The sequence below is a fragment of the Salmo trutta genome, chromosome 16, assembly GCF_901001165.1.
Source record: "Salmo trutta chromosome 16, fSalTru1.1, whole genome shotgun sequence".
In the NCBI taxonomy this organism is placed as follows: domain Eukaryota; kingdom Metazoa; phylum Chordata; class Actinopteri; order Salmoniformes; family Salmonidae; genus Salmo; species Salmo trutta.
The window spans coordinates 42,986,720-43,001,964 of record NC_042972.1 but is presented as its reverse complement, the minus strand read 5'-3'; the positions used below and the strand labels follow the sequence as shown (position 1 = coordinate 43,001,964).

At 42.0% G+C, this 15,245-nt stretch overlaps 1 protein-coding gene across 2 annotated transcripts in view; it reads right to left on the bottom strand.

Annotated features, from left to right (window-relative positions):
- Positions 1-14,392, bottom strand: part of LOC115150778 (chemokine-like protein TAFA-1) — a 256,384-nt gene extending 241,992 nt beyond the window's left edge. Inside the window, exons 1-2 of one of the 2 annotated variants that reach the window (XM_029694447.1) lie at positions 13,758-14,392; positions 1,403-1,536 (exon numbers count right to left, since the gene is read on the bottom strand). In XM_029694447.1, coding sequence (XP_029550307.1) covers positions 1,403-1,526 — 124 coding nt within the window. In that variant the 5' untranslated portion in view covers positions 1,527-1,536; positions 13,758-14,392. The remainder of the gene's footprint in view (positions 1-1,402; positions 1,537-13,757) is intronic. The other variant, XM_029694450.1, reaches the window with a different exon arrangement.
- Positions 14,393-15,245: the final 853 nt, after the last annotated feature.

The window sequence follows — 15,245 nt, the reverse complement described above, 5'->3', positions numbered from 1 at the left end:
TCAAGGCACAGTTAAACAGCATGGCTACCACAGCATTCTGCAGCGATACACCATCCCATCTGGTTTGCGCTTAGTGGAACTATAATTTCTTTTTCAACAGGACAATGACCCAAAACACACCTACAGGCTGAAGGAGAGTGATAGTGCTGCATCAGATGACATGGCCTCCACAATCACCTGACCTCAACCAAATTGAGATGGTTTGGGATGAGGTGGACCACAGAGTGAAGGAAAAGCAGCTAACAAGTGCTCAGCAAATGTGGGAACTCCTTCAAGACTGTTGGGAAAGCATTCCTCATGAAGCTGATTGAGAGAATGCCAAGAGTGTGCAAAAGCTGTCATCATGGCAAAGGGTGGCTACTTTGATGAATCTCAAATATCAAATATATTTTGATTTGTTTAACACTTTTTTGGTTACTACATGATTCTATATGTGTTATTTCATAGTTTTGATGTCTTCACTATTATTCTACAATGTAGAAAATAGTGAAAACAAAGGAAAACCCTTGAATGAGTAGGTGTGTCCAAACTTTTGACTCGTACTGTATGTAGAGCTGGAGCCATAAGCAATGAACCATTAGAAACAAACAATCCATTATACCATGCTGGCATCTATAGAAACAAACAATCCAGTATACCATGCTAGCATCTATAGAAACAAACAATCCATTATACCATGCTAGCATCTATAGAAACAAACAATCCATTATACCATGCTAGCATCTATAGAAACAAACAATCCATTATACCATGCTAGCATCTATAGAAACAAACAATCCATTATACCATGCTAGCATCTATAGAAACAAACAATCCATTATACCATGCTAGCATCTATAGAAACAAACAATCCATTATACCATGCTAGCATCTATAGAAACAAACAATCCATTATACCATGCTAGCATCTATAGAAACAAACAATCCATTATACCATGCTAGCATCTATAGAAACAAACAATCCATTATACCATGCTAGCATCTATAGAAACAAACAATCCATTATACCATGCTAGCATCTATAGAAACAAACAATCCATTATACCATGCTAGCATCTATAGAAACAAACAATCCATTATACCATGCTAGCATCTATAGAAACAAACAATCCATTATACCATGCTAGCATCTATAGAAACAAACAAGTATAAAAATGAACGCAACCACAGGGCACTATTCTTCTTCTCACAGTAGCTGCCATAGTGGTTTCAAACCACAATAAAAAAACATCGCTATTACAAAAAGACAGAAGACTGTTTTCTCACTGTATCCACCAGGGACACAGTGAATGGTACCATAGCATTATTTTACAATGACACTTCTCAGGGAGGTCCCCTGAGAGGACTGGCTGGGTACTGGGTACAATGTGATGTGGCAGACAGAACAGAGACAGGGGCTCACCCAGGATCTGTATGGCATTGCGTCCGGGCCGCGGAATGTGGTGCTGCTGGATAGTCTCGTACAGTGTGGCCTGGCACAGCAGCAGGAAGCCTAGGCTAATCCACAGGCCCAGGAACCAGGACATGGCAGAGCAGCTGCAGAAAGAGTGCAAAGAGAAGGTTAAAGCGACATGGCAGGGCAGGGTGGCAGAGTGGCTACAGGAGGAGGGCAGAGAGAGGGTTAAAGAGACAAGGCAGGGTGGCAGAGCGGCTACAGGGGGAGAGCAGACAGAGGGTTAAAGAAACATGTCAGGGCAGGGGCAGCTACAGAAGGACTGAGAGAGGGTTAAAGAGACATGGCAGGGACAGCTACAGGAGGAAGGTAGAGGGTTAAAGAGACATGGCAGAGGGTGTCTAATGGAGGAGATAGAAAAGACTGAGGGGGTGATGGAGGGTGACCCACAAAATACATGGAAGGAATATTGAAAAGAAACACAAAACAAATGAGAAAGGTTAGGAGAGGAAATCAGGGACAGTGGCTCTTAGAAGAAAAAACAGGTATAAGCATTGATCGACATGGCCAACATGGGGAGGGCTATCCCAGGACAATCAAAACAACTCCATGTGAAGAGAAAGTGACAAGGTCAAACTTGTCAAAAATCACCATACTACATGAGAACAGAAAATGATTATGACTCAGACAGACAAAAGAATATCCCAGACTTGTGTATGGGGTAGCTACAGAGAAAATAGGACCATTACATCCCTAGTGTTGCCTTTGTAGCAAAGATATTACCCGCAACACAGTCACCTCTCCAACGATGGACATATTTTGTGAGTTCCAAACAACCCTGTGCAATTGGAAAATAGACACTACTTAAACCAAAGATCAGAAATCAACCAATTTTGATCATCATCTTCACACCATGTACACACTGTAGCCTGCCAACTCAAAATATAAAGGCCCAAAATGTATGCTTCCATTCCACAGATAAAGGCATGATGAGACACCTTGGCCATTCATTTAACGATCGCTTAACGGCTGCTGAAGGCCGACATATGGACCCATGCCTCGCTCGCCTTCCTCACAGTGAATAATAACTCCACCTCTCCAGGTGTTACTACCTCCTCTCCTCTTAATTCTACTCTGAAACATGCTTGGTCCTGAATTCACTATAGCCTTCCAAAACTGCATCCCAGTCATTCAGTAGATTTTCCACATCCTCATTTGTAAAAGTGACCTAGTCCCATACTGATAAACAATCTCAGAGTGTTTGTAAATTGCATAGTAAATTGGAAGGGTAGAGTTATGTCTTTCATGGAGTTATCAGAGTTATGGGAAGTTCCGCACAATCCAAGATTACAGCCAATTAATTACAGCATTACCCCAAAAAAGTATACCAGTTTCATTTGAGGACCAGAATGTTGACAGCTGTGCTATACAGATTGCAAAATAGCTGGGAAGAGCTTTTTGATGTACCGATTTTATGGCACAGGGGGAATGAGTGCGTAACGGGTGTCGTAAGGATCAGACCAAAATGCAGCAGGAACGTGTATACTCATCTTCTTATTTAATGTGAAGAAGGAAAAACAAACCATCACATATACAAAACAAACGAACGACACTAACAGTCCTATCAGGTGCTCAGACACTAAACAGGAGACAACTACCCACAAATACCATAGAAAAACACCCCTCTTAAATAAGACCTTCAATTAGAAGCAACGAGGAGCAGCTGCTTCCAATTGAAGGTCAACCCCATAACTAAACATAGACATAGAACGACTAGAACTAACATAGAAATAAACATAGCCCAAAAACCCCGGAACACTCTAAACAAACACCCCTCATACATAATAACATAACCCAACAAACCCCGAACCACATAAAACAAACACCCCCTGCCACGTCCTGACCAAACTACAATAACAAATAACCCCTTTTCTGGTCAGAACGTGACAGTGTGATATAAAATGACGCAAGGTTCAAGACTTCGTGCTTTTCAGCTAAAGTTATTGTACAGAATTCTTGCCACCAACAAAATGTTAAATATTTAGAGCATACAATCATCGCAGCTCAGCTGGGAAGAGATTTTTGATGTACCGATTTTATGGCACAGGGGGAATGAGTGATATAAAATGACGCAAGGTTCAAGACTTCATGCTTTTCAGCTAAAATTATTGTACAGAATTCTTGCCACCAACAAAATGTTAAATATTTAGAGCATACAATCACCGCAGCTCTGCGAATTCTGTTGTGAGGATACATAATCAATATACCCTTCTTCTGGTATAGCCCTCAGGTAACCAGTTTCCGGTCTCAGGTTCGGGAATGGCTGAAAAAGCACAACATTAATCAAAAGTTGACCCTAGAAATAGCATTGTTGGGAGATCTGGAGAGACCTGGTCAGTCAGTTAATAATACACTAATACTCTTAGTAAAAGTATTTATCTTCAACTCGCAAGCTGTGGATTATATTTGATTAGATAGATTCAAATTGTATGTTAAACATCACAGCATAGTTGAAAGATACAGTGGTTCTTTCTTTAAAAGTTGTGGCGTATTGCAGCACAGCTTGCGGGGTGCCACAGAATTCTATGGCACGTTATTTGAGTGTTAGCCATTGTTGCCAGAATGACGCAATTTACCATAATCTGCCACCATCTACCACAAACGGCAATCCATGCTTTGGTTTAGTTTATTTGGCATTGTTTCCAAATGCTAACGTTTCAGCATTTGTGGTACAAATCCTATTCAAGTCATGGTACTGTTATTAGCATTTTTTGCACAGTATGTTCAAATCATATACATTTTAGAAACTTTTAGATGATTTGGACATGATGTGTGAAAAATGCTAATATCGGTACCATGACATGAATCAGATTTGTGACACAAATGCTAAAACGTTAGCATTTGGAAACAATGCCAGGGAAACAAAACCAAAGCATGGAGTGCTATCACACGTTGTCCATAGACTGCTTACAGGGTAAGGAAACCAATGTGTCATTTTGTAATTTGATTGAACTATGCCTTTGAGAGTATTTTATCTATCTATTGGCTACAGGTCATCTATAAGTCTTTGCTAGGTAAAGCCCCGCCTTATCTCAGCTCACTGGTCACCATAGCAGCACCCACGCGTAACACGTGCTCGAGCAGGTATATTTCACTGGTCACCCCCAAAGCCAATTCCTCCTTTGGCCGCCTTTCCTTCCAGTTATCTGCTGCCAATGACTGGAACGATTTACAAAAATCACTGAAGCTGGAGACCCATATCTCCCTCACTAACTTTAAGCTCCAGCTGTCAGAGCAGCTCACAGATCCCTGCACCTGTACATAGCCCATCTGTAAATAGCCCATCCAACTACCTCATCCCCATACTGTTATTTTTTTTCTTCTACTTTGCACCCCAGTATCTCTACTTGCACATTCATCTTCTGCACATCTATCACTCCAGTGTTAATTGCTAAATTGTAATTATTTCCCCACTATGGCCTATTTATTGCCTTACCTCCCTTATCTTACCTCATTTGCACACACTGTATATATACTTTTTTTCTCTATTGTATTATTGACTGTATGTTTGTTTATACCATGTGTAACACTGTGTTGTTGTTCGTGTCACACTGCTTTGTTTATCTTGGCCAGGTCGCAGTTGTAAATGAGAACTTGTTCTCAACTAGCCTACCTAGTTAAATAAAGGTGAATTAAAATACAAATAAAATAAATATTGACACCTTTTATATCAAGTCAACTGCTGAACACTGATCAATTGCCGTAAAAGAAAATACCTGACTTCAACTGAAAGATTGTTGTCCAGCGCCTTCTCGCCATCTCCCTTGTTCGTGAAACCCGTTTGGACCATAGTATGGCACAGATTGCCGTTGTGTTGTCCTCTTGGTAGTTTTTTATGTTATAGTATTGATAAATGGCAAAGATTCAGCAGACCTAAAGAGACCTCCCAGTAAGCAAAATGAAGCTGAAAAGACATTGAAGTTGGCTCAATTTAGGTTCTGAAATAAAGGTGAAAAAACGTGTTTTTCTGACATTTTAAATACATACTGTATTTTACAGACATTGAAAATACATATTTTCCGGACATTGAAATCAGGTTCATTTTCAGTTCTGAATGAATGATGAAAGGACTTATTTTCCGGACATTGAAAATACGTATTTTCCGGACCATGAAATCAGTTTATTTTCCGTTCTGAATAAAAATTTAAAATATGGAATTTACGGATGTTGAAAATGCATATTTTGGGGTTTGTGATTCTATGACCAACTGCACGTACATTCTCAATGAAGTAAGCATTATCACAATAATATTATTTTTTTTGCATTTAATTTAGGAAAGAGGAGCCAAATGAAGATTACATAGAATATTTATTATTGCTCCCATCTGTCACATTCACTTATGTTAGCTTTTTCAAAAGCTTTAAAACTGGCACATATGATGTTCAAAGTTGTCCAACCTACACAATAAACCAACACACCAATTCAACTACAATAACATTCTCAGTAACATATACAGAATTATTTGCTATGGCTGTGATATGTTTTTGTTTATCTACAGTGCCTTCAGTAAGATTTCATACCCCTTGACTTATTTCACATTTTGTTGTGTTACAGCCTGATTTAAAATTGGATTAAACAGATATTTTTGCTGACCCGTCGACACACAATACCCCATAATGATAAACATGTTTTTAGACATTTTTGCAAATGTATTTAAAATTAAATACAGAAATATCAAATTTTCATAAGTCAATACTTTGTAGAAGCAACTTAGGCAGTAATTACAGCGGTGAGTCTTTCTGGGTAAGTCTCTAAGAGCTTTCCACACCTGGATTGTGCAATATTTACCCATTATTCTTTTCAAAATTCTTCAAGCACTGTCAAATTGGTTGTTGGTCATTTCTAGACAACCATTTTCAGGCCTTTCCATTGATTTTCAAGTAGGTTTAAGTCAAGAACTGTAACTTGGCCATTCAAGAACATTTGCATTCTTCTTGGTAAGCAACTCCAGTGTAGATTTGGACTTGTGTTTTAGGTTATTGTCCTGGTGAAAGTTGAATTCATCTCCCAGTGTCTGGTGGAAAGCTGACTGAACCAGGTTTTCCTCTAGGATTTTGCCTGTGCTTAGCTTTATTTAGTTAATTTTTTATCCTGAAAAACTCCTCAGTCCTTAATGATTACAAGCACTCAGATACTCAGTAATGTTTTGTATTGGATTTGCCCCAAACATAAGACTTTGTATTAAGGACAAAAAGTTAATTTGCTGTATTAAATCAAATCACTTTTTTTTGTCACATTCGCCGAATACAACCTTACAGTGAAATGCTTACTTACAAGCCCTTAACCAACAATGTAGTTCAATAAATAGTTAATAACATATTTACTAAACAAACTAAAGTAAAACAATCAAGTCAATCAAAAAGCAACACAATACATTTACATGACAATAATGAGGCTATATACAGGGGGTACTGAGTCAATGTGTGGGGGTACAGGTTATTTGAGGTAATTTGTAAAGTGACTATGCATAGATAATAAACAGTGAGTAGCAGCAGTGTAATAACAAAGGGGGGGTATATGATTAGTTTAGTTGTTCAGCAGTCTTATGGCTTAGGGGTAGAAGCTGCTAAGGAGCCTTTTTGTCGTAGACTCAGAGCTCCGGTACCGCCATACGGTAGCAGAGAGAACAGTCTATGACTAGGGTGGCTGGAGTCTTTGACAATTTTTAGGGTCTTCCTCTGACACCGCCTGGTATAGAGGTCCTGGATGGTAGGAAGCTTGGCCCCAGTGATATACTGGGCCTTACGCACTACCCTCTGTAGTGCTTTGTGGTCGGAGGCCGAGCAGTTGTCATACCAGGCAGTGATACAACCTGTCAGGATACTCTCGATGGTGCAGCTGTAGAACCATTTGTGGATCTGAGGACACATGCCAAATCTTTTCAGTCTCCTGAGAGGGAATTGGTTTTCTCCTGCCCTCATCACAACTGTCTTGGTGTGTTTGGACCATGTTAGTTTGTTGGTGGTGTGGACACCAAGGAACTTGAAGCTCTCAACCTGCACCGCTACAGCCCCATCGATGAGAATGGGGGCGTGCTCGGTCCTCCTTTTCCTGTAGTCCACAATCATCTCCTTTGCCTAGATCACTTTGAGGGAGAAGTTGTTGTCCTGGCACCACACATCCAGGTCACTGACCTCCTCTCATTGCTGTCAGTGATCAGGCCTACCACTGTTGTGTCGTCAGCAAACTTAATGATGGTATTGGAGTAGTGCTTGGCCACACAGTTGTGGGTGAACAGGGAGTACAGGGACTACGCAAGCACCCCTGAGGGTCCCCAGTGTTGAGGATCAGCGTGGTGGATGTGTTGTTACCTACCCTTACCACCTGGGGGTGGCACGTCAGCAAGTCCAGGATCCAGTTGCAGAGGGAGGTTTTTAGTCCCAGGGTCCTTAGCTAGTGATAAGCTTGGTGGACACTATGGTGTTGAACGCTGAGCTGTAATCAATGAACAGCATTCTCACATACGTGTTCCTGTTGTCCAGGTGGGAAAGGGCAGTGTGGATTGTGTATGAGATTGATTCATCTGTGGATCTGTTGGGGCGGTATGTGAATCGGAGTGGGTCTACAGTTTCCGGCATGATGGTGTTGATTTGAACCATGACCATCCTTTCAAAGCACTTCATAGCTACCAACGTGAGTGCTACGGGGCGATAATCATTTAGGCAGGTTACCTTTGCTTTCTTGGGCACAGGGACTGTGGTGGTCTGTTTGAAACATGTAGGTATTACAGACTCAGCCAGGGAGAGGTTGAAAATGTCAGCGAAGACACACGCCAGTTGGTCCGCGTATGCATTGAGTACAAGTCCTGGAAATCCGTCTGGACCCGCGTCTTTGTGAATGTTGACCTGTTTATAGGTCTTGCTCATATCGGCTATGGAGAGCGTGATCACATAGTCATCTGGAACAGCTGGTGCTCTCATACAGGCTTCTGTGTTGCTTGCCTCAAAGCAAGCATAAAAAGCATTTAGCTCGTCTGGTAGGCTCGCGTCACTGGGCAGCTCACAGCTGGGTTTCCCTTTGTAGTCTATGATCGTTTTCAAGCCCTGCCACATCCGACGAGCATCAGAGCCGGTGTAGTAAAATTCAACCTTAGTCCTATATTGACGCTTTGCCTGTTTGATGGTTCATCTGAGGGCGTAGCAGGATTTCTAATAAGTGTCCGGCAGCTCCAGCCTTTAGCTCCATGCGGATGTTGCCTGTAATCCATGGGTTCTGGTTGGGAAATGGACGTATGGTCACTGTGGGCACGAAGTCATCGATGCACTTATTGATGAAGCCAGTGACTGATGTGGTGTACTCTTCAATGCCATCGGAAGAATTCCAGAACATATTCCAGTCTATGCTAGCAAAACAGTCCTGTAGCTTAGCATCTGCGTCATCTGACCATTTCCGTTGTCGTCCCCACAGTGAACACATTAGATTTTGTTTTGATTGTTCAGGTTCAGAATGAGCAATAGTTTTGGTACTTTTGCTTCAAACAATCAGTGTATATGGTCATTTTTAGATATACAGGGTAAAGTTGATAATTCCATAACTAGGACAGCAATCACTTTTGTGACTGCATGTCATGACTTCCGCCGGAGTCGGTCCCTCTCCTTCTTCGAGCGGAGCTCAGCGGTCGACGTCACCGGCCTTCTAGCCATCGCCGATCCACTTTTCATTTTCTATTTGTTTTGTCTTTGTTTTCTACACACCTGGTTTCAATTCCCCCATTATGTGTTCATTATTCAGCACTCTGGTTTCCCCCATGTTTGTGTGCGTGTTTGTTCTATTGTTCAGGCTGTTACTGACGGCTGGTATTTTGTTGCCTGGCTTTGTTATTACGCCCGTTTATTTCGTGGTACCGGTATTTTTCCCGCACCGTAGTATTGTGTTTATACTGGTGTTATCCTGTATTAAATACCTTGTCCACGCATCTCAGCTCTCCTGTGCCTGACTCCTTTCACCAGTTACCCACAGCCTTGACACTGCATGGTCAATGTGGGAGGAAAAGAGAATCTCACTCCAGTAAAAATGTGTAAATGGTCAAAACCATTTGATTTGTTCTATCAATTCATTTGCTATGTCATAGCAAATTCCTTAAGATAAATATTGATACATTACTGGCTGAATTACTTTTAATCTGCAAAAACGACAAGTTAATTAGTGGGTGATGGTGATTTCAGATCAAAAGTGGACAAAAAGTAGCCTATACATTGCTCCCCCTAATCTGATAGTGGAAATGTAGTGGTTGTAGATGCCCAGTCTACCTTATGTGTCACGCCCTGACCTGAGAAAGACGTTTTATTTCCTCTATTTTGGTTAGGTCAGGGTGTGATGTATGTGGGGGACAAAAGCCGGGGCTACGCCCCGAACCGGAGCCGCCACCATGGGTAGATGCCCACCCGGACCCTCCACCATGGGTAGATGCCACCCGGGTGGGGGGGGGGGGGGGGGGGGGGGGGGGGGGGTACTGTCACGCCCTGACCTGAGAGAGGCGTTTTATTTCCCCTACTTTGGTTAGGTCAGGGTGTGGTGTGGGGTGGGCATTCTATGTCATGTATTTCTTTGTGTTTGGCCGAGTATGGTTCCTAATCAGAGGCAGCTGTCTATCGTTGTCTCTGATTGGGAATCATACTTAGGCAGCCTTTTCCCCACCTGTATTTGTGGGTAATTATTATTTTCTGTGTGTGTTTTGTGTGCGCCTCAGTAGCGTCACGTTTGATTCTGTTTACCTGGTTTTTGTTTTGTTCAGTTTCACTTCAATAAAAGAATGTGGAATTACCGGCACGCTGCGCCTTGGTTAATTTACGACAGGGAATTTGAAGATAGCGAACGTGACATTATGGATCAGCTCAGGTGCTTACAAACACCATAAACATTTAAATCATTTACACACACACACACACACACAAACACACACACGTGTTTATGCAACAAATGTTAGTGTGTCGGATCATATCACATCGAACCAAATCGTTCCTCTAATCAAACCGAATTGCACTGAATCATTTCAAACTAAAGCATATTATTCCTGCATTGAATCGGAGCCCATGTACAGTATCTAGATATGAATCGAATCGTCTTCAAGGGGAAAGATGCACATCCCTACTAGAGCACAGTAGAGTACAGTACGCTTTCTTTACTTTACTGTAATCTACTGTACTGTACTCTACAGTACTGTAGTCTGTTTCTTTACTATACTTTACTGTAATGTACTGTAGTCTGCTGTGCTCTACTGCACTGTGCTGTCCAAACTTGTGAAACATAGATGTCTATGATTGGTTCAGATTTGGTCAGGTCCGGACTGAACCAATCTGAACCAATTATAGACGTCTATGTTTGGGCCAAATTAAATCTGGTACGGACAGTATGTCTGTGGACTTTGAAATCAAGGCCGGATAGGACAAAATCTGAACCAAACATATACAGTACCATTCAACAGTTTGGACACACCTATTCAGTGCATGGGTTTTCTTTAGTTTTACTATTTTCTACATTGTAGAATTGTAGTGAAGACATCAAAACTATGAAATAACACATTAGGAATCATGTAGTAACCAAAAAAGTGTTAAACAAATTAAATATATATTTTAGCTTCAAAGTAGCCACCCTTTGCCTTGATGACAGCTTTGAACACTATTGACATTCTCTCAACCAGCTACGACAAAAAACACTTCTAAAGGACACCAAAAATAATTAGAGACTTGCTTGGGCAAAGAATCATGAGCAATGTGCATTAGACCGGTGGAAATCTGTCCTTTCGTCTGATGAGTCCAAATTTGAGATTTTTGTTTCCAACCGCCGTGTCTTTGTGAGATGCAGAGTAGGTGAACGGATGATCTCTGCATGTGTAGTTCCCACTGTGTAGCACGGAGGGAGAGGTGTGGGGGTGCTTTGCTTGTGACACTGTTAGTGATTTATTTCTAATTCTAGGCACACTTAACCAGCATGACTACCACAGCATTCTGCAGCGATATGCCATCAAATCTGGTTTGCGCTTAGTGGGACTATCATTTGTTTTTCAACAGGACAATGACCCAACACACATCCAGGCTGTGTAAGGGCTATTTGACCAAAAAGGAGAGTGATGGAGTGCAGCATTAGATGACCTGGCCTCCACAATCAACCGACCTCAACCCAATTGAGATAGTTTGAGATGAGGTGGACCGCACAGTGAAGGAATAGCAGCCAATAACTGCTCAGCATATGTGGGAACTCCTTCAAGACTGTTGGAAAAGCATTCCAGGTGAAGCTGTTTGAGAGAATGCCAAGAGTGTGCAAAACTGTCATCAAGGCAAAGGGTGGCTACTTTGAAGAATATCAAATTTCAAATATATTTTGATTTGTTTAACACTTTTTTGGTTACTACATGATTCTATATGTGTTATTTCATAGTTTTGATGTCTTCACTATTATTCTACAATGTAGAAAATAGTAAAAAAGAAAGGAAAAACCCTTGAATGAGTAGGTGTGTTTGCAAACTTTTGAATGGTACTTTAGGTCTATGATTAGTTCAGATTGGTTGTGAAATCAAGGCCGGTCCAGACCCACAAAACATCCGGTCCAGACACCACCAAAAACAGACCTTCAAAAGACCTCGGAGTCGGTCCGTGCTTAGTCGGCTATAATGCCTGTTTTACACCACTTCTGAGTTATTACTGAATAACAGTTTCACATTTCTAAATTGTGAAAACAATTGCTTCAAAGACTATTTGAAGTGGGGAATCATTTACACATGTAGCCTATTTAGACTATTCTGTTTCTATCACATACTCTGGCGGTGTAGCTGCCTATCTAGATTTTTTTCTCTCCAAATTATAGGCTAGAAATTTGGTATGTGTATGTCAGTTTGAGAAAAAGTAGACCTTCATCTACCCTGAAATGACATTGAGACTAGCCTACTGAATATTCAACAAGCAGAAATTAATCATATAATTATTAACGGCATATTGTAATCCCCTCTCCTGCAATAAATCCGCTGTAATCCGCAGTTTTGTGGAAATGTGAACTGTTCCCCAGGGAATGCTTTTTACAGCGCTGTGTTTCTCTCTGGCAAACTGCCTTGTTCCTGAAAAAAATAGGAATCTTTAACCTGAACAACGGCATGAAGAGAAGAAGCTGCTCTTTCGGTCCTCCCCTCCTTTCAGTTCAGCTCTGAGCAACTCTTGGACTGTCAGCATGCATTTATGTCAAATAAGGAATGTTGTCTTGACCGACAGCGCGAGAGAATACGGATGGAGAGGAGACCCAGAAAGATATTTGGACCACACAGGCTTAGGCCTATGAATTTCAATGTAAATGGACAACTTTCATGAGTTAATCGTAGCCACATAAAAAAATAAAAATCACCATGTCAGTGCTATGTAAAGAAATTCATTTACACATGACTTTTAGTTTGAATCCCTACCTCTTGTGGTTTTTGATGAATAAAGAACCATGCGCACTTCATGCAGGATTGGCCATTTGCGCCTGTTTAACGAGCCGTTTGGTTGTCTCTTTGTGGTCTAATTAGACCATTGATTTATATCGCCTTGATGGTTGTGGAATGGATGTTACATTGCCTTTCTTACAAGCATCCAATGTCCGGCCAATTTAGACGAGACACGTAGTGCAATGGCCCCTGCTCGGACACACCTGCGCACCGTCTCTGCACAAGATAGGCTTCCTGCTGATGTTTAGCTTTCCCTACAACATGGTTGTAAAGGGGCAATTTTACATGGTAAGTAAATGCCTTTGACACGGTTCAGCTTAGGATAGCCTGTATAAAAATGGCAATGGAATAGACTTGATATGGATTTCATGTGTCAATTTCACATCTCAATAAAGACTAATAACTGTTTGTAATATAGCCTTGCATTAAAATGAATAAAGAATAGACTCTAAAAATCAACTTGGTCTGGGCTAGAACATTTGCATATTACAGCCTATTGTGTTCCATAAGTAGCAGCATAAGACTGACATCTCTGCCTACTTAGAACTGCATGGCACTTTCAGCATATCAGGCAACAGGAAATGTCCAAAAACACGCCATATCTGGAATGTCCATAGCCTACACTCCTCATTAAACCATACAGTAGTTCAATCCCACACATGTATGCAGGTCATGTCACATGCTCTGCCTGTCTGTTGCTCACAGCTCATACCTGTCATCTTAATACAGTGGCTCATGGAGCCCTTCTACTTCTTACAAACATGACAGCTAAACCTTATCTTAAAAGAGCTCCATAATCCGTTTGTTTAAATTAAAGTACATTTTCAAAAGGAACAGAATATAATCACAAATCACCAACAGAGTCCCAAAGAATAGCCCCACACCCTTTACCTGAGGGGTCTGTCTGGTCAGAAGAAAAGGAGCCCTGCTGTCAGTATCACCGTCTGTCCAACAGACTCACAACACTGTCTTAAATCCATCCATAGTCTGAGGCCAGAGATTCCCAACAAAGATCCAGGTGTAAATGAGCACAGCGCTGCAGGATAAGAGGTTGAGGAGCTCTGTTGTTTCGGCTCCCTCCTCTCACTGTCCGTCTGAAATCCTGAGAGTGCAGTCACCAGAAACCTCCTCAGCTCACAGCCACGACACTCTGTCACAAACTAGCCAGGGTTTACAGGATGAAAAGCTGCTCAGGTCACCTTTATATCAGCGCAGACAGCAACTCCTTTCTCTCCTTCTTTCTCCCTCTCCCTTTTCTCTCTCTTCTTACTCCTGTGAGGATGAAAGCCCTCTCGTGACGACAGGGAGTTAATTTGCCTCCTCACTTCTCAGACACGGATGGAGATTGGCTCCAGCGGAACGATAGTCCTGTCTCCTCTTGGCTCCGTCCCCCCATTGAGAAGCTGCTCTGGTTGTGTGTGTGAGGCTCAACCCTCTTTCCAAAGCACTAAGTAGTGTCTATATGTGTATTACAATACAGCCCAGCCAGAGAGCGAAAGGGAGAGAGAGGGAATGTCCATAGAGAGAGAGAGAGCAAGAGAGAGAGAGAGAGTGAGAAAGCGAGGGAGAGAGGAAGAGCGGGAGAGAGAGCGAGAAAGCTGGATCACATGTCTTAAAGCAAGACTGCCCACTTCTGCATCGAGACTATCATCGAATGAAGCATGCCAATTAACCCCCCTCCACTCGAGACATGATGCTCTCAGCTTTACAGCTGGAATGCTTGTCACTGAGTGTGTGTCCTTTTGTGTGTGTGTGTGTGTGTGTGTGTGTGTGTGTGTGTGTGTGTGTGTGTGTGTGTGTGTGTGTGTGAAGGAGGGGTGAATGTGCCTCTTTTACTCATTGCAATCCAGCGTTTAAACGGAGATTGAAATATGCTCAGAGCATGATGCTTTTAATAGAAGGGAGTTTGCCTCATCCAAGCTCTGTAATCACCACATTATCCAGCGCTGGCTGCTTTGCTGGCTTGCCTGTTTTTGTGGTGGCATTGAGGCTTTGTTTAGCACCCAGATCCTCTTGCCGTTTCACACCTCCCAAACAAAGTTGCATCTGCCACAGCTGGCGTAGTGAGCGAGCATTCACCCGATGTTCAGTCACAAACTGAATCTGCTGGCTCAGTGGCATAGATGTCCATTGGTTTTCGTGTTGTTGTTGCTAGTCCACAGTCAGGCAGAAGGAAACCAACCAACAGTGTTTATAGAAGGAAATGGAGTGTGTAAAATAGGGGATTGACCACCTAACTCTATGTAGGAATTCACCTTTAGCTAGACTTACTGTGAACCGGCTATGTTTATGCCAATCAGCCACACCTGACAAAGATCTCTCCCAGACTGTAACGCCCAACACAGGAGATGAGAAGCTGCTACAGGGAGTGAACCATTT